The sequence below is a fragment of the Pempheris klunzingeri genome, chromosome 9, assembly GCF_042242105.1.
Source record: "Pempheris klunzingeri isolate RE-2024b chromosome 9, fPemKlu1.hap1, whole genome shotgun sequence".
NCBI lineage: Eukaryota > Metazoa > Chordata > Actinopteri > Acropomatiformes > Pempheridae > Pempheris > Pempheris klunzingeri.
The window spans coordinates 24,862,647-24,889,034 of record NC_092020.1 but is presented as its reverse complement, the minus strand read 5'-3'; the positions used below and the strand labels follow the sequence as shown (position 1 = coordinate 24,889,034).

Sequence of the window (26,388 nt, the reverse complement as noted above, 5' to 3'; positions counted from 1 at the left end):
CTTTTTAAGGATTCACTTTGAGAGTGCCAGGATGTTTCCATAACAGTGTTTTTCATATTTACCGACACTGACTGAGGATATCCTCCAGATCCTGATTTGTTTCCACACAAAACCTCAGTTCCATACTGTAAATTATACCACACAGTAGTTATGATCCTTTGTTCTGACTTTATTTCTGTCATGTTTTTTGGAAGCAGAACTTCAGACCGCACCGTTAAAAGTCCACAACAATACAGTGCTCCTGCGGTAGCTCATCCCGTGTTTGAGTGTGATGTTCTTTTGTTTGCTGAATAATGTATTTCATGGTTTTCAGGCGGGACCACACACATACGGCATACACATGACAACAGACCACACAGACAGACAGTACTTACAGTAGCTGCAGGGAAACCAGTCCATCAAACAATCCCTTGGGCAGCTCTGTGATCTTGTTGCCGTACAACACCCTGCACAGGACGGACACAACAACATCATTTAGGTCACAGTGTTTACAAGCCTGTCCTCACACGTTAAGACTCATGTGGGCTGAAGCTGCACTAGCCATGAGGCACCGTCACATGTTCGACATACACAACATACAGGTACAGTCAGTGCAGCACCAAAGTCTGATGCCTATATTAAGTCATTTGTCATGTTTCAGCAGAAAATAGCCTGCACATCCAATGCTTTAGTGACGGTCCTACAAAAACCACAACTATACAAAATGTGAACTTGTCTTTAAATAAGAAAAACCAAAACAAACAGTTTTTCAAGAGAGAATAAAGAAAAAACTCTTAAATTTACATTATTGCAAGATATATCATTAGCTATGGAGATATGGACACTGGTTAATGACATTTAAATACAAAAAACCATTAGAAATTATACCGTAAACCAGTTTGTCCTTTAGTGTTATTGATGTATTTCCTTGACAAAAACATTCACCATAAAATTCAAAGCATTCAGCTTTCCTAAGACAGTAAGTAAATATAAAAGCACTGAGCTGGAAAAACTATTTTAGGGACAAGAACTGAAGGAGTGTTACAGTAAAAGACACATGCACAGCACTCAATCTTTTCTGCATTAAGGCGTTTTCTGCCAACACACACTGTTGGACCAGTTATCTCATTTGATTGTCAAAAAAATGAAATTACGTTTGAGATTGGCTTCCAACTGCAGTTGCAACCATTTAATTCACTTGAGCAATTTCATATTTTGCTACATCCCGCCTCAGCTGGCTGCTACTGCAGAAACGACATTCTCGTTGTGAGTGTGTGTTGTGACTGTGTTGTGAGTGTGTGTGTGTGTGTGTGTGTGTGTGTGTGTGTGTGTTCAGTTTAAACACCAGTAGAGTTCACCTTGTCTGCCCCTTCTTGTCTGTCTGTCTGTCTCATTTTCATGCTCCAGATTGATTCAAATTAAACTGTCCTTCATGTTCTTATCACATTCACCCTCAGCGATTACAGGCACGTACGATTACACACACACACACACACACACACACACAAGCCAATACAAAGACACACAGACAACATATATACACACACTGCTGCATTGTGGTCCAGTTGTCAACATCGACAGCGACAACATTTTTATTTGCTAAATGTCTGGAAACGCAATTACCTTCCTGTCTGGGGATGTGTGTGTGTGTGTGTGTGTGTGTGTCATACTTACAGTGAGGTGAGTGAGCGAAGGCCGCTGAAAGCATCTGCTGCAATGTCAGAAATCTGGTTCTTACTCAAGTCACTGGGGGGAGAGAGAGAGAGAGAGAGAGAGAGAGAGAGAGGGGGAGAGAGAGATAAGTGCATTACTGTAGTACACAGTAATGGGGTTCATTCTGTGTGAATGTCCTAGAACTGTCTGACAAATGATCATGAGAGAATACATCAGCAGAGGTCAAGGCAAGAGGACAGAAGGGCCGAATATGTACGTAAATGATGGAGAGAGACGGGAGTGAGAGAGTGATGGACAGAGTTGGGGGGAAGAAGTGAAGTGACGGGAGGGAGAGAGAGAGGAACTGGAAGCAGTGGCATGTTAAGTGCAGTTCATGTCATTCTCTTCCACCGCTGTAAGATACATTATTTAATACTTCTGTGGAGGTTAAGAGTGAGTGTGTGTGTGTGTGTGTGTTAGCGTGGGTGTGTGTGGGTGTGGGCGGATAACCTTACAACCTTGCACAAGTCTGCAAGTCTGGCGTTTTCAGGCATTTGCATGAGAAGGACATTTTTCACGAGTGAGCTTTATGTCTGTGGGTGTGAGTGAAAGAGACAAGAAGAGAAGAACCGTGCAAGTGTATGTGTGTGTGTGTGTGTGTGTGCGCGGTGGTTTGAACTCCGGCACTATTGCTCGCAGTCTGTAAATGTTATAGATTCAGTAGCTGATTATGTGTCTGTTAATCACAGTTCGAGGTTCAAACCAATTTCATCTACTGAGATAACTGCTTTATTAAAGATAAACAGTAGAAAATGTGAAGATGAGGACAATTTGCATCTTTATTTGTTAAAGTTTCTGCAGAATTTATTGTTTCATTTCTGTTTTACATTCCTTAAAAGATAAAAAATATTTGTATTACATTATTACCAAGTTGTCTGCAATGGTTTAAATCCTTGCAAAACCTTTAATGTACCTTTATCAGACTATTAGTTTAAGCTCAGAAAGCATATAGCTATAGATTACTGCAGTGAGACAGAGCTTTAGGAGCTTACTTAACTTCGGAGTGCCCCAAGGTGCTATAATGGGTCTGCTTTATTTTTGGTCTACATTAAAGATTGAGGGGTTAATGCACATGAAACTTAAACTCATCATCATGCGTATCATACGGCTGTATTAAAAAAAATGAATGAATGAACTTACTGCCGTGGTCTTAATCTTAGTTAAGTCATGCGTATATGCTCGCATTGTGTGTATGTGTAATGTTTGCGTGCTTGCCAACCACCATCAGCGTGTGCATGTGTGTACAAGTGTGTGTGAGTTTGAGAGCGTGTGCACTTTATTCAGACAGACTTACATCCTCTTGAGCTTCTTGTAGGCGGAAAAAGCTCCTGCTGGGACACTTTTAATCAAGTTCTGCTCCAAACGACTGAGAGAAGAAAGTGAGCAAACAAGAGGGGGAGGGAGGGAGAGAGAAAAGAGGGAGTTAGATGATCTTAATAATGATAATTAATTAGAAGAGCAAAGTACCGCTAAAACACACAATGAGAAAATTTAAATACAATTTCAACAACATCATGTCATGCATAAGATTATGAGTTAATTTTCTTTCCTTTCAATATTTAATTCCACCAAGGACAGAGGAATCCTGGGTTATCACGAAGTCCTGTGTGCCTCACAACCTCAGCTAAGCACAAGTGCACACAAAGTTCAAAAGGTGACTGTTGCAATCAACAGCTACACAAAATTTCTGCAGGTTGGTAAGTGCTTTGCAGGAGCGGCTGGTCAAGGTCACCCAGTGTGAAACGTTGAGTTTGAACTGTGCAGCACAGCAGTAATGAGCTCACGTACGACCAACCCTCTGATTCTGTGAGAATAAATGTTTCCAATGGCAAAATATGACAACCAGCTAACAGGGTATACCAAACTTGCTGTCACTCAACCACAGTAAAATACAGCTTTCAGTGCACACTTTGCACATGGTGCAACTGGTTTAACTGCAACTGGCACCAATACATTAGCAATTTTCATTTTCCAATCATAATTCATCTTATTTTTTATTTGAAAGTTTCATACATTCCTTTGATCGAGCAGCAACGCTCTCCCCTTTAAATGCAGCCAGACAGTATTCATGAACACATTAGATCCCTCAACTTTTTCAGGCTAAGGGCCAAAGGGAATTTATTACATCTCTTTCTCTGGAAGACTGCAGACTCATTACACCATACTGGTGGTATTACTCTATTATCATGTTGGGAGCCATCAGAACCAGGCACAAAGCCCACGTTTGGAGAATGTACTGTAGTTAAGTTCCTGCTCTCCTGATGATCGAAGCAACACACTCATCTACAGCGTGTGTGACTCTTATCGAATACTTGATGCCTCCTTGTCGCTGGGGTGAGACGCAGGGGGGGAAAGGGAGTGGTAAAGGAGGCAAAGGGAGGTGAAGAGAATAAGAAAACATCATGGGCGTGCAGCAGGAAAAGAAGGGGGGAAAAAAGGATGAGAAGAGAGAAATCGACGGAGAAATCAAAGGAGTGGAAAAGTGTGGTCAACAGGGGAGAGGAGAGGAAAAATCAGAGAGGGGGAGGATGTGGTGAGGTCCCAAGGCCAGCCACAGGGTCAGCTGTCAGAATGATAAATGGGAATTAATCCACCCATCTTCTTCCTCTCATCCTCCTCTTCAGCCCCCAGCCTGCCTCCACTCTATCCATCTATCCATCTATCTATCTATCTATCTATCTATCTATCTATCTATCTATCTATCTATCTATCTATCTATCTATCTATCTGCTGTAAGTCACTTCACAGCTTGATACGACCACCCTGACATGGAGTCACAGCCAAGTTTTGATCACATTTGCTGGGATTAAATGCAATTTGGTTGAATTTATTGCCCAAATTTGTGACTGCTGCGCTTTAACTTGAGCTTTTAAAATGAAACGCTTACGTAGTCCTGGCTTTGAACGCCACCCAACCCCTTACAGGTGCCTGTTTCTTGGCTCACGCCTCATCTCTACTCAGGGGTCAGAATGAATCAAGGATGTTACGGATATTGACAAAGACAATCTGCACGAACAATAGATAACAAATTATATCTGGGGGCTTTAAAACAAGGTTGAGACAAAGACACTTAGAGGCTCAATATCAAAGGATGTATTAAAGGGAAGACATTTAAGAGACAATATAAAAAAAAATCGATAAGGTGACGCGGCGATTAAACAATAGCTCTAACAGGAGACTGGATTGGCAGGTCAGCATGTTCACAGGGGGCAGCGTGCACACACACACACACACACACACACACACACACACACACACACACACACACACACACACACACACACACACACACACACACACACACACACACACACACACACACACACAATCAATCAATCACATCCCTGTTGATGTTCTAATGAATGCCTTAAGACAAACCTGCTTTATGAAAACAGTGACTTGAAGAGACAGACAAACACACTTGGAAGTGCACAGTTGCATGCTGCGTAGATACAAACACACACACACACACACACACACACACACACACATCTGGCAGTGATCCATGCCACCAGCATGCAGAAAAATGACTTTGTCTTTATTGGAGGACTGACAATACATCATCCTATTACACTCTATTGTCTCTGGCTGCGGCAACAACATTTGTTATAATAGATCAAATGCTAATTCTGCGAGTGTGTGTCCTGAAGATTTCATCAGATATGTTCTGGTGCCTGTAGCTCAATCACATCGCCTGTGTATGCCTGTCCCTCCCAGACTCTCTCTGTGTGTGTGTGTGTGTGTGTGTGTGTGTGTGCATATAATTTGCGCCCAAGTACGTACTTTGTGCACAAACAAAACCGGTGTGTCTGCATATATGCGTGTGCATTGGTGTGTGTGTGTGTGTGAGTGTGGATCTATTACTTATGCTGGGGAGGTATAGGGGTATTGGTGTAGCATTGCGGGGGAGAATTGCTTCCTTACTCACAGAGCAATCAACCAGCTGTCCTCTGTACAAACAAACAGGGTACAACGATCAATACGGATATCAAACACGTCCCACTGTGGTGTGTGTGTGTGTGTGTGTGTGTGTGTGTTTAAATATGTGTCTAAGAGACAGAAAGGAGGAGGGAGAGAGAGAAAGAGGATGCAAAGTGTACGGCTTTGAAAAAGACAAAGCTTTGCTGCAATCGAAATAGGACGCCACTGCAAAACCCACAGTGTGACACAGTCTGGGTCAGATGTGAGGTCTGGTCCATCACAATGAATCAAAGTGTCTAAAGATCACAATGAAACTGTGTGTGTGTGTAAACATATGTGTGTGTGTGTGTGTGTGTTTGGATTACAGCTATTACTTTGCATTCAAACTTGTTTTGAAGTGGCTGTTGCTAGTTTTCTAATTATAAATGTCTCCCTCGCACATCACAGTCACAACTCACACACAAACAACCAGTAAAACAGTGAAACATGTTGTGTTCAGTGAATAAAAAAGGGAAACTAATTAACTGCAACAAGGCCGAGCGTGGCCAGCATGCATTTTAAAAGGCAAAGACAAGTGTGAGAAGACTGTAGTATTATTAGGACACACACACGTTTAAAGACAACACAAACAGTCGATAGCACACATGAAACACACACTAATGACGATCAGTCTTACATCTCCACGATGCCCTCGGGGAGGTTGGCGGGGATTTCGGTGAGGCCTTTACGCCGACAGTCCACTATGTTGTTGTTGCAGGTGCAGCTGGGTGGACACACGGCGACCTGAGGAACACAAGTCCTTGACTCAGTCTGTGCCGGACCTGCAGACGTCAACACGCAGACAAAAACATATCAGATTCTGGGAAGATTGGCTTTGATTGTTTTGCATATGAGATCGCTTCCATCGGTCTGGTGCCAAATATGAGGAGGAGAAGAAGATATTCCTCCGTGCCTGCGGCTACATTTACTGTTATATAAATCCTGCCATCAAATTTTAGCTTGTATTTTATTCCTGAAGTTCTTTATGATGTTTTCGTATATTTCATCCCAGTTTCTCTCAGCAGGAAGTTTAGCTGTCCCGCGATGATCTTCATGTTGTTTCAGAAACATTTGCATCCTGCCAGGAATACAATTCATTGGGGGAAACATGACATTCCTCTGGTATGAAACTGCAATAAATACTGAACATTGGTGCCAAATATCATCGGGCCACAATATGAACATAAAAATATAAAGCAGGAGGAGAAATAGCGAAAATAGGGCCAGAAGAGTAGGAGCACAGACAGACAGACAGACAGACTGGGACATTGTACAGCATGTAGGCAGAAAAGACATGATTACAGGCTAATAAAGAGCACAGCCTGACAGCCTATTAGCCCAGAGAGCTGAATCAGAGGCCTATATATAAACAGCGCCTATACTCTGTGCAGCTGATAACACTACTGGCCTTTTAGCTGATTACGCCGCTCTGTATGGTGTAATTCTCTCAGCGCTTTAAACTCAATGCAGATCTGTCTGGAGTTGATAACAGTGCTGCCTGTAGTAATGGCCTTTATGTTTATTACACTCGCTGCTTTGTGTAGCTCTGTCGTTAAAGTCTCTCCTGTCAAGAGCACTTCACCGTGAATCTCAACCACGAGTCTGCCCCGATTGTTTCAAATCGGTGCTCCTGGATGGTCAATTCTGTGAATACACCCTTAAAGTATTGTAGTTATTGTAGTTAGCTGCAATGGAGCAACAGCCGGTGACTTTTAAAACAGTATTTTCATGGGTTCTGTTCCAAAGCCAATTCAAAAAATATATTGGGTGAAACCAAAACATGCCAACTTATGGCTTTTTCTTTTATGACCACCTTCAGTCACATCCTGACTTCAGCAGTAGTGCATGCCACGCTGAGTACAGCCACGCTCTTTGACAGCTCAACTGAATATTGCATGTGTTCGTGTGGACGTAAGCTCACCATTGCAGACAAAATCCTTCTTCTGCACATCGGGGACATTGAGGCCCCTCATGTGGGCGGGGGCCATGCACTGGGTGAAGGGAGCCAAGCCTCGCCTGGCTCTGAGCCAATCAGAGAGCCAGGACAGGTGACAGTCACAGTGTAGGTTGTTGGAGTGCAGACGCCTGAGACATAGAGAGAGAGAGAGAGAGAGAGAGAGAGATGAGTTATTTCTATAATTAATATACTGCATGTTCACTCTCTAGAGGCAAAGGTCTCTCAGAGAGTCTGTGAAGTTAAACTGAGCACATCCACTCAGTGAGAGTGAACGCTGCATTCAAATAGGTTCTAGTTTCCGTCCCTGGCCGGGATTGGTGATCATCTGTTGCTTAGGTGAAACACACAAACACGGTAATATCCCCAGCTCTCATTTCCCCCGAGGTCTGTGACAATATGACTCCCTTTTGGAGGGACGACACGGACGGCTAAATCACAATCTATTCAGAGAAACTGAGGCCGAGAAGAAAAGAAAAGAGAGAGAGATGGAGACAAAGAAAGGAGAAGGAGAAGATTAGAATTGAGGCAGTGAAAAGAGTGGACACAAAGAATAAAATCGAGGATGAGAAAATTATTATAAAGAGAGAAATAGAGGCAAAAAATGAGCAAGAGGAGAAAAATGGAGCAAATAAATAAATTGAGAAAGATCCTTTTATTTCTTTGGAGTATTTCTGGTCATCTTGGCCAGATTTCGTTGTGACAGAAGATGTTGTGATTACATGAACTGTGTCTCAGCTGGATGAGGACATTTTAAAGGGTCAGTTCGCCAAAATTACAAAAAAAAATGCATATTTTATTCATATCTGGACAGACAATGACTTTTGATGCACTGAAAACATTTGAAAATCTCAAAGGCAACTCATTTTTCCTGCAGTCTTTGTTTCCCATATTTGACCTCCGTTTTTTATTTCTGGAAAGTGACTGCTGCATTTTTCAGATTTTAGTTTTTAACACGAGTGATAAAAACAAAAAGTCCATCTATGTCGGCTGTAGTGAGGTAAAGACACAAATTTCAGGGATGCATGTTTCAAAACGAGGACAAAAAAAGTGACTCTATCTGCTCTTACTGCTGGATGTTACTGAGAAACGTTAACGCCACACATTTTTACACAGGACGCTGATGAGAATTACATTTACCAATTTATACTTCAAGTAACTTTTTCACACCAGCGGCCTTTTTCATATTCACTTGTAGCATTAAATAAAAGGTACTCTTCAACACTAAGCGCCTCGGGCGGCTCTACAGGCTGCACTGGCTGGATTTGACACCTCAACAGAGAGAGAGGGAGAGAGTAGCAGGGAGAGAGAGAGAGAGATGAGGAGACGGAGGGCGGATGAACAGCGGAATGTCTTGTCAGCGTATTATATGCCAGCCGGGATATCTAGCCTTTCAGAAGACAGGCCTCCCTTTGTAATAAAGCAGAGGACAAATCCTGTTATGGAACAGAGATGGGCTCATTGATGCTAGCAGCGGGGGCAGTGGGTTTTAATACTGCTCTCCCATTATAAATCCAGTTTATAGTCAAACCCCCGCCTGGAGATAGCCACGTCCCGGCCCACCCCCGGCTCAGCCTTAATTACTGACAAGTAGGATTAAAACACAGGGGAGAATGGGAAGAGGCAGGGGGTGCCGAGAAAGTGCTGTTTGTGTGTAAGTGTGTGTGTGTGTGTGTGTGTGTGTGTGTGTGTGTGTGTGGCTGTAAGTCACTGATAGCGCTTGTTGGGCTTATGGGTTGCGGGTGACTTAGGGCATTGTGATGTGACGTTTCTGTGAGTGTGTGTGTGTGTCTGGTGCTGTTTGTGTGTTCGTCTCTGTGTGTGTTTATTGTTCGTGTTTGCTCCAGAGGGTTACCGAGCACATCTTAAGTACAGTGAATCTCACACACACACACACACACACACACACACACACACTGAGATAGAAGCAGTGGGATTTCTAATCTTTTCATTGGTTCAAGTGTCTGAATGAGAGACATCATGAGGTGATATTATTACTGTTAATAGAATAGATGGATGCTGCAGTAACAGAGTGAGAAAGGAGGGAAAGGATATAAAGAGATGGATGAATGGATGGAGAGAGAGAGAGAGAGAGAGAGAGAGAATGAGGAATAAGAAGACACTGAATATAAATAAAAGCAGCTGCATGAAGACATCAAAGATTAAGGTGGCTGGGGAATTAATCCACACACACACACACACACACACACACACACACACACACACACACACACACACCCTTCTTGAACTTCTCCGCTAATCAATTCAGGGACATTTCTAAACGTTTGATTGAGTGAGTCAGTTTTTTAAGAGCAGCAAATTTTATACTGGAATCTGAAGGTGTCAAAAAAAAAAAAAAACAGAGAAAAGAACAGACACAACATTGAATACAGAGGAGGCAGTGAACAGGAGGAGGAGGAGGAGGAGGAGGAGGAGGAAGAGTGGTGGAAGGGACAAAGTGGAGGAGGATGGACTGAGGAGTGGACAAGAAATAGAGGAGAGAGAAGAGATGTAAATAGAGGAAGCAACATAAAGGGGAGAATGATGAGAACGATGGGAAGATCGGAGAGAAGTGAAAGGCAAGAAAGAGAATTGGTGACGGGAGTAAGGAAAAAGGAAGAAAAGGGAGATAAGAAACATGAGAGTGGGGTTGCACACGTAGCAAAGAGGAGGAGAGAAATAAAGATGAGGACAAACGAGGAAATCAGAGGAGACAGTCACTCAGTGTTGACAGAAAACACAGGCGGACGAGGGCTTCTGATTAAAAGATATTGGATATTGGTAACCCTGCACTCAGTCTGCTGGCAACTGTGTCGCTGCTCTGCTGATGGAATCCAATTTTAAAAGGCTGATTTCGAGCTGCGGCAGTATGCAGGAAATACAGAAACCCTGCCGCGCAATTGGCTGTTGATGGATGCTGTCGTTCAAAAAGCTGAACAGAGAAAATGGCTGTAAAAGATAAATGGACTTCTGCAATTGTTGTCCTGCTCGTGTTCGGATCGGTTGGGTCTTTAGAAAAACCCCCCATTTGTGAATGTTGAGCGGGGGTTGCTTGACCACACAAGTGCCTCTTAAAAATGGTGATTTGGGGAGGAAATCCCTTTCTGTGCATGCTGGGTTTTTGGCGGAACTCGACCCCAGTGTGGCCAGCAGGAATGCAACCAATGGTCTGCCTCTCAGACAGTCCAAAAGGATTATGGGTAGTTTCCCCCTTGAGATGTCGTGCAATCGCCTTGGCAACAGTAAGAGTCCCCCCTCACACAAGTACATGCAGAAAAACAGACAGAAAGAAGCATATACACACAAATCAAAGCCTCCCTTCTAATCAATCAGAAGGCATGGTTTGGGATACATGTTGGATCACGACTGTGTGTGTGTGTGTGTGTGTGTGTGTGTGTGTGTGTGTGTGTGTGTGCTCACATCAGTAACATCAGTAGGAGGTTTCTCCTAATGAATCAAAGCAGATTGAACTATAGAGTCTAAACAAGCCTTTCTTGTGGTATTAATGAGGTTACCATTACTCAAGTGTGTGTGTGTGTGTGTGTGTGTGTGTGTGTGTGTGTGTGTGTGCACATATCTGTCACTGTAGCTGTCTCTTTGTGTGTGTGTGTGTGTGTGTGTGTGTGTGTGTGTGTATACGTAATGGCCACATGATTATTCACAGTCATGAAACAATAGAAGAGTTGGTCTCTTATTATGGCATGATTAGATGATCACACACAGACCCTGCTGCCATGTGTGTGTGTGTGTGTGTGTGTGTGTAAGTGAGCATTACTTATGTGTGTGCAGTGCATGTCTGTAGTTGCTCAGTTTGCATGAAAGTAGACAGTGACACATCTCTGTGAAAGTGTGTGTGAGTTAATGTGCACCCACAGAGTCAATGTGTGTGATTATCTGTAGTAAATGTTTTCTGTGTGTGTGTGTGTGTGAGTGTGTGTGTGTGTGTGTGTGTGTGTGTGTGCGTTATACTCACAGTGTCCGCAGCTTGGGCATGTGGTTGAAGCTGGACAGGGGGATGAGGGTGATGTTGTTGTTGTTGAGGGTGCTGGCCGGAGGAACAGAGAGCAGAGAGGGGGAAAGGGAGCGCAAAGAGAAAAACAGATTGTTAGAAAAAGAAGCCACATCTTCGCTCTGGTGGTTGAAACTCTGACGCAAGTCAAATCAAATCGTCTCCAGAAAACAGGTTCAAGTCCCTGTCACCTTCTCTCCTGACCTCTCACGGAGAAAAAGAGTCAAACTTAAAATAACCAAGTTTAATAACTAAGAGGATTTGTCTAAGGCGGTGGCTCCAAATGGTTGTGAAATTAACCTCAAGGCTTTTACATGATATTTTCTTGTGGAATATTGGATAGTTTTATCCCTTCAAGCTCTGGAAAGTTATTTAAATTAAACAATCTGAGAAAAGAAACTCACTCGCAGGACAATACGACAATGTCAGACAGAAGATATAACTTAGTTTTAAGGGGACACAAGCCAGAAAGAAACTGGCCTCCTGATGTATTAAAATACCTTTTTGTCTTTTATAGATCAGTGTAAAGTAGAAAAACACAACGGCTTCACTAAATTAGACACTGTCGATAAAAAAAGACATTTCATTTGGAAGTGTAGCACAAAATCTGTTTTCCTAAGCTCTCAGTAAAATACCAACTTTTATCGCTCACCAGTGTTTCAGTCGACTCCTACGGTGACAGTAAAAAAGTGCACTGGCAAAACATTTTAGAAACTAAAGGGAAAAATGTTTTTCAAGAGTTTTAATAACAATTATTGTCCTTTTTCTGAGGTTTCTGCTTTTTTTACTGCTAAAGTGGAGCTTTTCTTTATCGAAGCTAAAGGATAGATGTTTTGTATGATGCCCACTAGGTCACATTTGTAATTCTGGTTTATATGAATAAAACGGACTTAATTTGAATTGAAATAAAACACTGGTTCTATTTCAAACATTATCAAAACTGCAACACACTGCATTTGTAAATGCTGACCTTCTGTCCAGGGTGCTGCTGTTGTGCCAAGTCATCACATCACATGGAGTTTTAACTCATTATTTATTGATATGCACACACACACACACACACACACACACACACACACACACACACACACACAAACACCGCTTCATCTGTGTTTCTTCCATTTCAAACTCATAAGCAGGTCACAGCTGTCTCTGACTATTAGCTCTCTCATAAACTACACTCTGTCTCATATGTAGTATCGACCTGGAGTGGAATGAAAAACAAGGTTGACTGTCATTAAAACCAAACACACACACACACACACACACACACACAAAAGCAATCCCACTAGGTGTGTTGAAGAAACACAATGCCTATTGATTGTCTGTGGTTTTCATGTACTGAAATGGAGACTGAAATGAGAGCAGAGGGAAAAAATGCAGAAAAGACGACTATTCCATCAAAGCAAGCCACAGGGGGATCACATGGCACTGACACACTCATACAAGCTGGTAAAGCTGCATATACAAAACACTGGCGGGGAGGGGAAATACATCAGAGGACCAGCAGGTCCCTCACGGCCGCCGCCATTAAAACTACAGTACGGTGAAACACAAGACCGGACGAAGGCATACAACTGGCATCATGTGGACATAATAGGATGAACATGATGTGAAAAACAGAGTAAATACTCAGAAGTACTTGTAGGCTGCAAACAAGACTCTCAAGGCTTTTTTAGTTTTACTGACTTTCACCACAAGATCTTGGACGTTCAAAGCAAAGAGCAGTTTGGTTTAAAACTATTTTCACCCTAAAAATTTATTGTTTCTTGATGCAAGACGACACCAGGCAGCTTTCAGCATTTACATATCCAAAAAACTGCTTCCAGAGTTAGAAAGCAAAGCAAAGAAATTGGCAATATTTAAATAAAGACAGTAGATGGATGAACTTTGACCTGCAATCAGCAAAAATCAGCCAAAATCTTTGTGTTATTGATTCAAACAATAAACAGACACATTTCCGTACTGACTTTTTGGTAGAAATACAACCAAACACAGCAAAAAAATAAAAAATAATGACCCCCTCATTATAACTTATGATGCTGTTCAAATGGCTCAGAGTCAGATTTTCACAGGAAAAATTAAGCGCTGAAACTGCCCTGAAAAATGAGAGATCCATGTTGCATTCAAAGTCCAGGGATTTCTAAAATTTATACTACAGTATAATTTTTCTGGTGGCTTGTGGACGCCAACATCAACACGAGCCAACGCAACCCTTTGCTTTGTTTTTGCCCGAGTTTCACGGATCATTAATTTCACTGGATAGAAAGTGGAGCTAGTTTACTTTACATATCACCCGAAACCTTGTGTATTCAAAGAGTCATTGTTTCAGGACGAATGAAGACTGAGCGGCCATTTTTTTTTTTTTTTTAGAACCCAACCCCCATTCATTTTTCACGTTTGACAATGTGTTTTTAATGCTTTCTGACAAGGACAAGGTCAGCGTTCTCCCTGACAAATGGCCCAAATTTGAGATGAGAGGGTTTTTCTTTTCTTTTACAGCATCTGCAATATGTTTGTGCCTAAACATACAGTGTGACCACAGCGAGGGTTCGAATTTCGCTGACAAAAATCAAGGATTGTTTGTTTTACACACTGTCGTCACAACTGTTCCAAATAGGGTGATTGCCGGGGGTTTGCTGTGTTTTCACTAACACCCACTCAGCCTTAAAATAGACTGTTTTTGCTTCACTCTGTTGATGTTACTACTTTTCTTTCTCTTTAATTCTCTCCCCTTCCGATTCTCTTTCTACATTCCCCTCCATGCCAGTATAGCCTCAGTGGCCTTGGTAGGCGGATTGAGTTTCACACTCGCTCTCACATAGACACACACACATCAGGAGTGCTGCTATGGTCAGCCCTGTCAGGGGTGATTCCACCCAGTATATATAATTTAATTGTGAAATAACAATAATTTCCCTCTGCAATTTCCCTGTCAGTTATTCTCCCGCTCACTCCGTTTAACCCCCCTCCACAGCTCTCCTCCTTAATAAAGTAGTGACTGGACAGACTTAAGCCAAGATAAACACTAAAAACATCATTTAGAAGTCCACAACTATGTTTTATATCGTGGCCGTCTTTTTCTCCAGCTTATTTTACACGCCTCTGGCCACGGCTGCACTCTTAAAAAAGTCGTAGGGACCCTTGGACATGAAGGGGCCGTAAAAAGAATATGTGCATTTAGGCGAAGACAGAAATCGTTACAGGTAGTTCAGCATTTGATGTTGAGAAAGAAGAGTAAATGTGGAATCACCTTACCAAGTGAGGACTTTGATAAACTACTAAAAAGTGTTAGTTTGCCTTCAAATTACAAATTAAACTTAACTTAAACACTTAAACTGATGTGTGCTGAGTCCCCAGAAGGGATGAAACATCTTATTTTTAGATTCTAGATTCTATTTCTTTTTAAATGCTGTGTGTACTGAACACCTGTGAGCTTCTGCTGCTTTTGAGTCGGGTCCTGCAGTGTGAAGCGGTGGTCCAAGTGGTCCAGTGGTCCACATGGGGACTTTCCACTGGTTTCTGCACTCCACCTTATGTCTGTCTAAGCTTTATAATCCTGCAGCCTTGACAGATCCCAACACACCATCCTGCACTCCCACCACAAAATCACACAGTGCAAACCGGAACATTGGCTGCGGCGTCGCAACCCCATTTTACAAATGTTTCACAACTGATCTTATATGGTTAGGAAAATACTTTGTGTGCTGTGTATTAGCGTCCTGTGCCGCAGCTGTTTCCAAAGTGACGTGATGCTTTGAGCTTTTGACTGTTCTGTTTTACGGCTGCTTTCAAATCTGATTTCACATTTAATGTTGCTTTCCATACTAAAGCTGTGTGGAGATGCATATGATATAATAGATTAGATATCCCAGGATGCACAGGTGTATGAGGCAGCCTACTGTTCAGACTCTTGTGCCCCTGGGAGCGCTTATGTCTTCGTAGGGAGAGTCTGCAGCGTTGGAGAGTAGTAAGAATATCCACGACGGTGATGAGAGGACTGACCGCCGCTGCTACCGCCAGGTCCCTGCTGACACGCAGCCACACTTAGTATTTAAATCTAAGGCTCAGGCTCAGAGGCTAACTGGTTAGCAGTGATTCTCTTCGTAGCTAACCCTTCAGAGGGTGAGCGGTTCGTGCCAGTAACTCACGACAGTCTGCTGCTGAGCTGTGATTTAAACGGTGGCTGCACTTCCTCTACCAGTCTGACTAGCTTGCTAGCTTTAGCCTTGTGGAGGACATGTGTGCAGGTGTGTGTGCAGGTGTGTAGGCAGGTGTAATACAGTGCTGTGACTGCAGGTCCGGCCTTTTATGTTGTGTAAGAAGATCATCTGTCAGTATCACTAACATCCAGCGTCCTAAAGTAGTAGTTTGTCATTTAAGGTTCCTTTTCTGTTCTCATATCTGCTGCTCCTCCCAATCAAATATAAAACTCATCATATGCATTTGTTTTAATACAGAATAAAGTCCACGTCCCACTAGAAGCCAGCTGCCCTGCAGATTAATTATTATGGAAAAAGAAAATCACATTTTGCCTTTGCAGTCACAGTAAAAGAGATGTTTGAAGCACACAATGTCTCTATTACAAAATGCCTATTCAGCTCTATTTCCTGTTTTTAATTTGAGATTGGCTGCAGCGGTATCGCAGGATAGATCCACGGTCCCTAACCGCGCGTGTGTGTGTGTGTGTGTGTGTGTGTGTGTGTGTGTGTGAGTCAGCATGTACAGCGCATGCTTGCGTGCGTCTGCATGTGTGTGCGTTTTCGATGCAGCGGTCTTTCTGTTGCAGTAAAAACGGCCTCTGCAGTCAGTGATGGAGGAGACTCTTTAGAGGCAACCCACCAGGGAGATGCTATCGCTCGTGTTTGTTCAAGCTAGTGTGTGTGTGTGCGACACTGTGAGAGAGTGTGTGTGTGTGTGAGAGAGAGAGAGAGAGAAAGGGAGAGATGTTATCATATGTGTCTTTGCTGCAGCCTACACACTGAGGTCAAAGTCTTACTCGTCAATCTTCCCTCCCTCCCTCCCTCAAACTCACACACACACACACACACACACACACACACTCACACACACACACACACACACACACACACACACACACAGGTCCAAAAATCTTCTGCTCTACTTTCTAGATCCTGAATATTAAGCCAGGCATGAAAAATACCTTAAATAATAAATAAATACTCCAAAACAGCTTCTGACAATGAAGTTTGCTTCTTAGTAACCGTCAGAAAATACTTTGTCGTACAAAGAGTATCGCGACTCATGACGCAAGTTGTGAGAACACACACTCCCGATCATGTCATCTCCGTCAGCGTTAAGACCATGTGGTCAAATTAAAGCAGCAGCTATCCCACCGAAACAATCATTTTCTTTTAGTATTCATTGTTACGTTTCCAAAACATGGTCAATTAACTGTAGACGCTGCAGAAATGTTGTATTTTACTAAACATCAGAGCAGTTTTCCTTCTCTGTTACTTGTGAAATGATGGAGGGAGAAAATAAAAGCTGGCGCACAGACAAATTACTACTGTGGGGAAGAAGCCAGTTTTTTTCTGTTCTTGTTTATAAAAGCTATTTTCTACATCCTCACCAAACCCCTGTGACCTTCACGCTCAAGGTCATAACTTCATTTTTATCTCCAGCGTCTGGGTGTTCTGTGTTTTCTGTCTCCCTGCAGGATGAAATTAAACGAGCCCGCGGCAGCCTCGTGGTTTAAGATGCTAAACGTCAGGTCACACTTTTGATCAACATGTCCTGTAACATCTGGTTTTCCTTTTCAAGCCCCTTTGAGTGAGTGAGATGCAAAACAAGAACCTCTCCAGATCTGAGAAATAATAGAAATAAGACATTTCAGGTGTGAATCTCCAAAAAGAACAAACATGGATCTCTAGACGTGTGCATGCTCTGTAGGCTGTAGGTGTGTTTGTCTGGTTGCTCTTGAGGTCTATTTTGTGTCAGGCTCCACCAAGTCTGGGCTGTGTGTTTCTGAAAGTGTGTTGGAGAGTGTGTGTGTGTGTGTGTATAATAAGGTGAATTTTCTATTAGTCTCTATTATGCTCAATCAGCCTTAACAGACACAGATCAATAGAGTGACAGAATGTCTGAATTACTGTGGCCACTAAAACACAACACAACAGCGTAACTTTATGACTGTGATTACAACCAATATTGACTTCACGTTCAATACGATTATTCTCTCTGGTAATCACTAACATTAGTTATGGTCTGTGAAAAGGAGCAGCGTGAAAGACGAGCTCTGATGACTGAACTACCAAACACATTGTAAAACGTATCATAAAATGTACCTTTATGTGACACTTTCAAATGGTTTCACTGTTTACTACCTTTATTGTTGTAAATTTGAGATTATAGAGTGCTCACACTGCAAGAGGTTTGTGCAACAGTGCTTCAAGTGGACTCTCAGAGCTGCAGACCATCCTTTTCTGGATAAATATCAATGTCGTATATAAATTATTCTCCTTGTGTGTGGATTTTAAACCTTTCAACAAAAAAATTGTCTTGTATGTGCATGAGTTTTGATGACGTAGTTGCACATCAGCCACTACAGTGAAGCTACTGCAACACCTCATCCACTCAGAGTGAAGCCAAGATGGCCGACAGACAGAAACACCAAGTTGCTCATTTTCTTTCTAAGGTAAGAAAACTAGTACCATCTAAGGAGTCATGCAATTGGTACATTTTCCAAGTATTGATTTGATATTGGGGGGAAATTATGATGTGTCCACTGAAGTGTACATCATGCATCGCTAGCTATATTTCAACTACTGGACATTACTGGAAAATTTGGGTTGAAAAAAAAAAAAGTTAGAACCTTGTTTTTCAGCCTAAAGATGAATAAAAACACTTGAATCCTGACTGAGGTAAAGATCATAGTTCATGCATTAAAGGGCTAAAAAAAAATATTCCAAACACTGAAAACTTAATTCACAAAATGCAAAGCATGAATTATTGAAAAAAAAAAACCAAACATGCCACCTGAAGCTGATTTGTGCAGCTTTTCTAATACAGGACGAGCAAGTTGACTGAAGTTTAGTGAAGCAGAGGATAAACTTCGTTGCTGCCAGACTGAAAACACCATCATTTATTTCAGTTTTCTTCAACCATCTTGGAATATCAGACTTCGCTTTTTCTAGTACTGATGTCTCATTTCAGATAGATCACCCCGGGGGGTGGGGGGTGGGGGGGGGGGCGTGTGGTGCACATGGACCCGTTTCCAACTCTCAGATCGATACTCCATTGAGGGAATGAGACCACAAACTAAAAGCACAACAAAGCAATTTTACGACCCCACTAACAACGGCACTGGTGCTACGACCGACCAAACCAGCTGAAACAATTACAAACATTATACAGAAACCTGCGACAGGACAAAACAAAGGCCGCAGGAACGTACATTACTTCTGTCGAGGGAGTATTAAACTAATACTATCGGCGTTAACTGTAGTAGTTTGTTTCAGCTGCTGTGCAGAATAACTGCTCCTCTAACTCTAACTGTGTGTCAGGTGTGTTCACTGGCTTCAGAAACACCTGGTGAACTTAACTAGCGACCTAATTGGTGAGTAAACTGTCAGCTGGCCTCAGATCAGGCTTGCGGCGCGGTCACATCAGCATCTAAAATAGCAAACTTCTGTAGCAAATTCACTTCATTTCAGTGGGAAAAACCACTGTCACTGGATATTCCTGCGCTGGCAAAGGAGGGAAAACTCCATGTGACTTTTGTTGTTTGTTAAGTTCAACTTTGGTTGAATTTGTGTGTCAAACAGCTAAGCCGTCTTGGCAGCGCTGACGTTTGCACCATCTGCTTTTAGTAAAAACAAGAGGGACGGTTTGCAGACGGTTGTGGTACGAATCTTTTGAATAAACTGTGTGAAATCATAGTTTCTTTGGCAGGATTTTTCTCACTCTTCAATCCGTCTTTATTGAAGGAGACGATGCACAATCCTGACAATAAAAAGCCGGCAGAGCTACTGCGGCTAACTGTGGTTTATGCTTTAAACACCTCACACTCTACATACTACAGTAAAAGCACCTCATTGTTATCAAAACAGCAGCACGACAGGTTCATGCCCACTCTCTGGAGGTTGTTGTGACAAATCGTGACCTTTGTAGGATTAGATGGGGAAAAAACTCTCTATATGTATTATTAAATTAAATGTGAATTTAGCCTCCTTTGTATTGGTTGCATGCTGATAGAAATGGCAACGTGGATCATGATTAACGTTCACATGGTAAATCCAAGACCTCCAGCTAACCTCCTGCATTCAATACATCATGTGCAAAGTGGAACGTCCTTCAATATCAATACCTGCAATAAAATGCGAAGGAAAGGTTATGCTGTAGTTAATGTTATCTAGTTGAATCAAGCTCGCATGCCTGTTTTCTAAATTGAATATTTTTCAGGACTCAAATTGGTATTCCAGCTCCATGAATGAAGCATATTGATTGGAAAAATGTTATTTGGTTGAAATGAAAATGGCGAGCGGGGTACATATATATATATATATATATATATATATATATATATATATTGTATCAGAGAGGAATGTATTAAGAGAAAGTGTTGTGCCAGGATAAACATTGATTTTGCATGTAAACAGGCTTGTATTCATCCAAGACTGGGACGATCATGGAGCTTAAAATCTATTCTGATTCTATCTTACATAAGCACAGATGTTGCAGCTGTAGCTGATGCACCTAACTACAAGAACATGCATATTATGTGCACTACAATATCTTCTACTCACTCAAAACACCAATATTGAACTGTAAAAGTGTTTTCTTCTGCAAGAATCTGATAATGATCCTTGTAAAACTGTGGCAGTCCTACACACTTACCAGAAATGAAAAATATGATCAGGTTTTGTGTTTGCTGCAGTCTTGCGGCAGTGACTGGAGCCAGAGCCTTGTGGCAAAAGGTGGACACGACCTGGGACGAGCCACGCTACCGCAGCCACCTTAGTGTGACAGCAGAGACAAGCAGACATGCTCTTATCCAGGCCTAACGTCGTCTTACTGACGCTGAGACGCACATTAGGAGAAGAGAGGTTGGGACGATCAGATTTCTTACAGTATCCAGCTTCGTTTAGCCAAAAGACTAGAAAAAGGCTGAGTGCGGTAACTTCCTGAAGTCTTGTCATCACAGTGAGGTTGCCAGGTTACCTGTCAGCACCCTGTAAAACTAAAATCTAGACCTTATTTAAAGTGCTTTCTGCATGGATTAAACAAACCAGATGCAACACCCTAATTAGTGAGTTTTAGAGGTGATGGCTTACCAAACGTCTCAGCTAATAACCAGAAAGAAAGTGAATCAGCGTAGATTCTAAAATGTTTTTAAAAATGTTTTTTCAAAACCAAACTTCTGTGTAAAACAGGGCTTTCTTGAGGAAAGCATCTTATGGCAAAAACAACGACTGCAGCCTCAGACACTTCTTATTATGCTTCATGACTCACCTGTAGTGGCGTCTGCTTATGGAAAGACACACTACTTATTAATCAATTATTAATCTTGCTTGGCTAAGTACAAATAATATAGTAGACGCGGGAAGAGATTATTAAGATTATCATTAAAGTTTTTTCCCGGAGTAAAGCGTTCTGTGCTGTGCTGCAGGTGTTTCTGCTTTGACGTGAGTTCTGACAGGAACTTATTTCTTTCCCACACAGACGCTGAAAAGAGGCCAACTGTCTGGGCCTAAAAGACTCTTTGAGTTGTGTGAAGAGCCCTCAGCGTCTTCCCCGAGGCCTCATTACAGCTTCAGGAGAGGAGGCAAAAAGGGACACGCACAGGCACTCCACTCCTTCAATCACTCATTTGTTTAACCCCTTCACTCCCTCCATTCACTCTCTCACCGCGGAGAATGAGAGCGGCGAGGCGAGGCCCCGGAGTGAGTGTGTCACTCTTTCAGTCGAACAGGTCACATGATCATTTAACCTTCTATTCACTCCGTCGACACCAGAGAGCTGGGGGAGGGGATATATCTGTCTGTAGGTAGATCTTAGGATATATGTGTGTGTAGCTGTGTGAGAATGAAAGTTTGAAGGCATTTAAAGTTAAAACATACTGTATATGTGTGTGTGTGTGCCTGTCCTTTATTCAGTGTGAGTCTCTTTTGATCAGGAGATTGTAAGCTGAAGTGATTTTTGACCCTGTTGACTTGAGCTTGAGCTCTGGAGGTCTATGAGGTCTCCAAACAGGCTTTAAGGGCCTTTAGGTATAAGAGTTAAGGGCTTTTAGTGGCTGAATTGTCTCATATTTGAATTTTCCCACGGGGCTTAGCGCCTGCTTTACTGCTGTACCCTGGCAGTCTGGTGTTAAATTGTATATGTGTGTTTTGTTTGTGTGCAAATGTGTGTGTGTGTGTGTGTGTGTGTGTGGGAGCTGGTTTAATAAACTCTCAAGTGTTTGAACAACCAAAGTCATGTAATTTACTCCGCTCATCTCTGAGAAAGTTGACATTTCCAGAGTGTTGCCCTTGGAAACCACCCTGGGAAAGCTGAACTGTTTACAACCCAAAGCAAAAAGCACTGAGGGGGGGTGAGATAATTAGTAGTTTAGGTATTTTCTGAACAGTTCTTAAGCTTTTCTGTCTTTTAAGTCTAAAATTATATCACAAGACGTAAGTCAGAGCGAGCATACGACATGTTTTTCCTCAAAGAAACGAACCATATTAAAAGTAAAACTGATATTTTTAAAATCCACTTAGTTTTCTCTGCACAAATGGAAAAAGGTTTCTGTATCGGCGCTTCGATCAACTGAATAATAGATGTTTGCATTATTCCTCTCTGAGACCAGTGGGTGCTGAGCGCTGCAAGCTTTCCACATTGCCTGACGGACACAATGGAGGAGACGTCGTCCAATAATGTGCCAAGCTCTTGGCGGAGAGTTACAACTGATTAAAACTTGAAAAACGAAGGTATCTCTGTGAAAAATCAAGGCTCTTTGAAGTGGAGGGGGGGGGGTGATAGCCTGAATGTGGAGTAAAGTTACAAAATCTGTCCCTAAAACCGCAACCTGATGATGTTGATTTTAATCAAATGAACTTACACTAAGTAAACAGGGATACAGGATGATTGTCATTGGACAGTTCAGTGTGGTTTGGCAGAAGGCTGAGTGAGTGTGTGTGTGTGTGTGTGTGTGTGTGTGTGTGTGTGAGAGGAGAGAGAGAGAGAAATGCAGAGAAACAGATATGTGTGTGTGTGTGTGTGTGTGTGTGTGTGTGTGTGTGTGTGTGTGTGTGTGTGTGTGTGTGTGTAGGAACACTATTCCAGGTTTTTGCTTCCTGATATTTCCTGATAACATGTCACCCTTGTGTCACGACTGAATACAAATCCTTTGTGGCTTTCCGAAATGTAAATCTGCAAGCAAGCCATGAAAGAAAGAAAGAAAGAGGAACATACTAATATTATTGGATGGAGGAGGACAAAGACGAACACTAAAATCGATTGATGACCAACCATTACACCTTAAACGGGAACAAATTAGACTGCAGACTTCCTCTCCTCCTCCTCCTCCTCCTCCTCCTCTTCTTCCTTTTGCTCTCATCTCATGTTTTCTCAATTGTCTTTTAGCTCTGCTTGATTTCCACCTCCCACCACCTCTCTCTCTCTCTCTCTCTCTGTTTCTCTCTCTCTCTCTCCCTCATCACCATCTCTCCTCCTCTTTCCTGTCCTGCCACCCGGTGGGATGTGATTAATTGTGAGCGGGTCAGACCGCTGGCGCAGAGCTCTTCCGATATCTGAGGCTATTCCCACCTCTGCACCAGCTCCGTGTTTCCCTCCCTCTCCTCCGTGTGAATCATCCGCTGCCGACTTCATGTGTTACCTGCACGGCTGTTTGCTAACTTCGGTTTGTTAACACCCTCTGCTCTCCCCCCGGCGCGTGTCAAACTCTCAGATGTGCTTTTTATGTCCTTTTTATCAAGACGGCAAACATCTGAGTTTAGCTGCAGAACAACACAACAATAAAAGATGTCCCTTAAAACACTTACAGCTCATGACAGGGGTCACATTTTTATTTTTGAGCTGCTATTTTCACTTGTGTTTGGAGATATGATGATTAATAAACCTACATGAGACGCTCAAACAAGATATTTGTTATTTGGTGGCTGATTTAAGGAGCGACGGATTGATTTTGGAGATATTTAACACACTAGATTAGCTAAATACATGAATTCCCATCTGGTTTCTTTTATCTATAAAAGATGAGGATTGATTTTTTTCCTTTTTCTAAATCTCATATCAGAATATACCTCGATCAGACGTTTCATCCAGGATCAATATGAGAGCTTTTACTGACGGAAGTGCCAAAATGACCTGAACTACAAACACACACATGCTTAAAGTTTTTTGCTTATTATAAATACACGTTTGAATCACTAATCTTCAGATAAATCAACTGAAACTATGTTACCGTGGCGATACCACCCACATATTTGGATGTCAGCGCTGCAGATTCAGCCGCTTATGTTCATATTTTAGAGATTGGCGACCACCCTCCTCCTCCTCTCAGTCTGCCTCACTGTCTCCACCTCCCTTCTCCTTCTTTTCTCTCTCCTTCTTCCTCATTTCCATCGTTTTCCCTCCCCCAACCCCTCTGACCCTTTCTCCCCGTGTCTCTCCAAACCAACAAACTCTAAGCGCTTTCTAAACCCACTATCATTATTCCAATGGAAACAGTCAACTGTCACAGTTCCTCTTTATCTCTTTTCAGGCCCTTCTCTTCTTCTTCTTGTCCCCCCCACCCTGTTCTCTCCGACTGCTTTCTCTAAATCCTAAACAAATACGTCTAAAAGCGCTGTCATTATTTTGAAGACAGAAGTTACCTTATGCACTTATCTCACCTCTTTCTTTTCCCTTTTACTTTAAACTTTACATTCACACCACTTTCCATCTTGTCTTCTCTTGCCTTTCCTCTTTTCCCACAATGTCTCATCCCTCTCTTTCTCCCCCACCTCCCTCTTCTCTCTCTCTCTCTCTCTTGGGTCAGACCCTCTGTCTTTGCCAGGGCGCTGGCTGTTGCCAGGGTGTGATGGCTCTGCTGAGCCCGCTGACTCAAACAGAAGCCAAAAGGCCAGCCAAACCAAAATCACTGAACAGCAGAAAGTTGCACTGCTCTGTTCTCTCCTGACCCCTCTGCGCACACACACACACACACACACACACACACACACACACACACACACACACACTAACACACACACACGGATAGATGTGGGCATATACACACACAAGATGGAGTTGAACATATAGGGCAAAAACATGAACAACCTTTCACGAAGACACAACAAGCAACCACTTAAAGTGAATTTGCTTTCTCCGAAAACTCCATAGTATGCACACACACACACTGACGCACACACACCGACGTGCACACACACACACACACACACAAACCCGCCTTTGTATTACTAAACTTATGGTTCACGAAAGGTTCGTTTCAGGGGCTTCAATCCAGCGCCCACGCGTCCGGGATATAAGACAGATCTGGAGGCAGGAAGAGACCACAGAAATGCAATCGTTACTGGGGGCGGCTGAGGCTGGACACACACCAACTGCACTGGGGATATTCTGACATATAGGGCACACACACACACACACACACACACACACACACACACACACACACACACACACACACACACACACACACACACACACGCTTTTCTCCTCCCAGTTACTGTTGGTTAATTTTGACAGTTGCACCAGCAGACTTGCACAAACAACCACTCTATTTGCCATACTGTAAGTTCAAATTACACTTAAGGCAAAAGCCGTTCACACACAGACACACACACACACACACACACACACACACACACACACACACACACACACACACACACACACACACACACACACACACAGCCAGGGTATTTCACCATACTGAAATTACTACTGGGACTAAAACGCAGAAATACAAACCCTTTCTGTCTGTAGTGTTTCTTCACAATAAGAGAAGACAACAGATATTCATTGGATTTGTTTAAACTGTCAATCCAAGACGCTGTTTTCTCTCCTCCATCATGAAGATGTGGGCTTCACATTCATTTCTCACCTATGCAGTCATTAAAGAGAGAGAGAGATTTTCCCTCTTAACCAACCTCAGGAAACACAGATGCATTTATTTAGCTGGTTTTATGAGATTATTGGAGAAGCTGGAAGGCAGATGAGGTCGTGTTGATGTCTCAGTTTAAACCCTCATACAATGTGTAATTATTTTCTTACTCTTAGAGATGCTGAATGATTCATATAGCCTTACTATACAGCAAAAAGACCCTTTTAAGCTTAAACACGCCACATTTTGTCTTTTAATCTCTATTTTGAAAAGCCTCTTTCTCATTTCAATGTGGCATTGAAATGTTAGATTAGCTTTCCCATGCTGCATCACTCTCCTATTGCGTGCACAACTGGCCAAGTGTAAGTAATGTCATTTGGAAGCACAGTACTTCTGGCAGCCTTCGCGCGCGTGTGTGTGTGTGTGTGTGTGAGATGATTTCCTCATTACGGAGCTGTTGCAAACATCATTAAGGAGTAATACCATCACTCCCATTCCAACACATCCACTTCAAACCTGCAGCCATAAAGGTTTGGCACCTGGCGAAGCGTTAGGAAGTTTGAGGAGACCTGTTGTGCTGTTCTTCTCTCTTTAAAAAAAGTTATTCTGGTTTCACTGCTTGGTTGAATGATCACTGAACATCCCGCAGTCCAGCTCAAACTGGTTCAAAGAAGAGACGAAGTGCCCACAACGATTACG

The 26,388-nt window shown here is 42.5% G+C and overlaps 1 protein-coding gene across 1 annotated transcript in view; it reads right to left on the bottom strand.

Annotated features, from left to right (window-relative positions):
- Positions 1-26,388, bottom strand: part of slit3 (slit homolog 3 (Drosophila)) — a 235,551-nt gene that overhangs the window by 55,450 nt on the left and 153,713 nt on the right. The window contains exons 7-12 of the mRNA XM_070836538.1: positions 11,580-11,651; positions 7,574-7,737; positions 6,290-6,434; positions 2,987-3,058; positions 1,654-1,725; positions 375-446 (exon numbers count right to left, since the gene is read on the bottom strand). Of these exons, the coding sequence (XP_070692639.1) occupies positions 375-446; positions 1,654-1,725; positions 2,987-3,058; positions 6,290-6,434; positions 7,574-7,737; positions 11,580-11,651 (597 nt within the window). The remainder of the gene's footprint in view (positions 1-374; positions 447-1,653; positions 1,726-2,986; positions 3,059-6,289; positions 6,435-7,573; positions 7,738-11,579; positions 11,652-26,388) is intronic.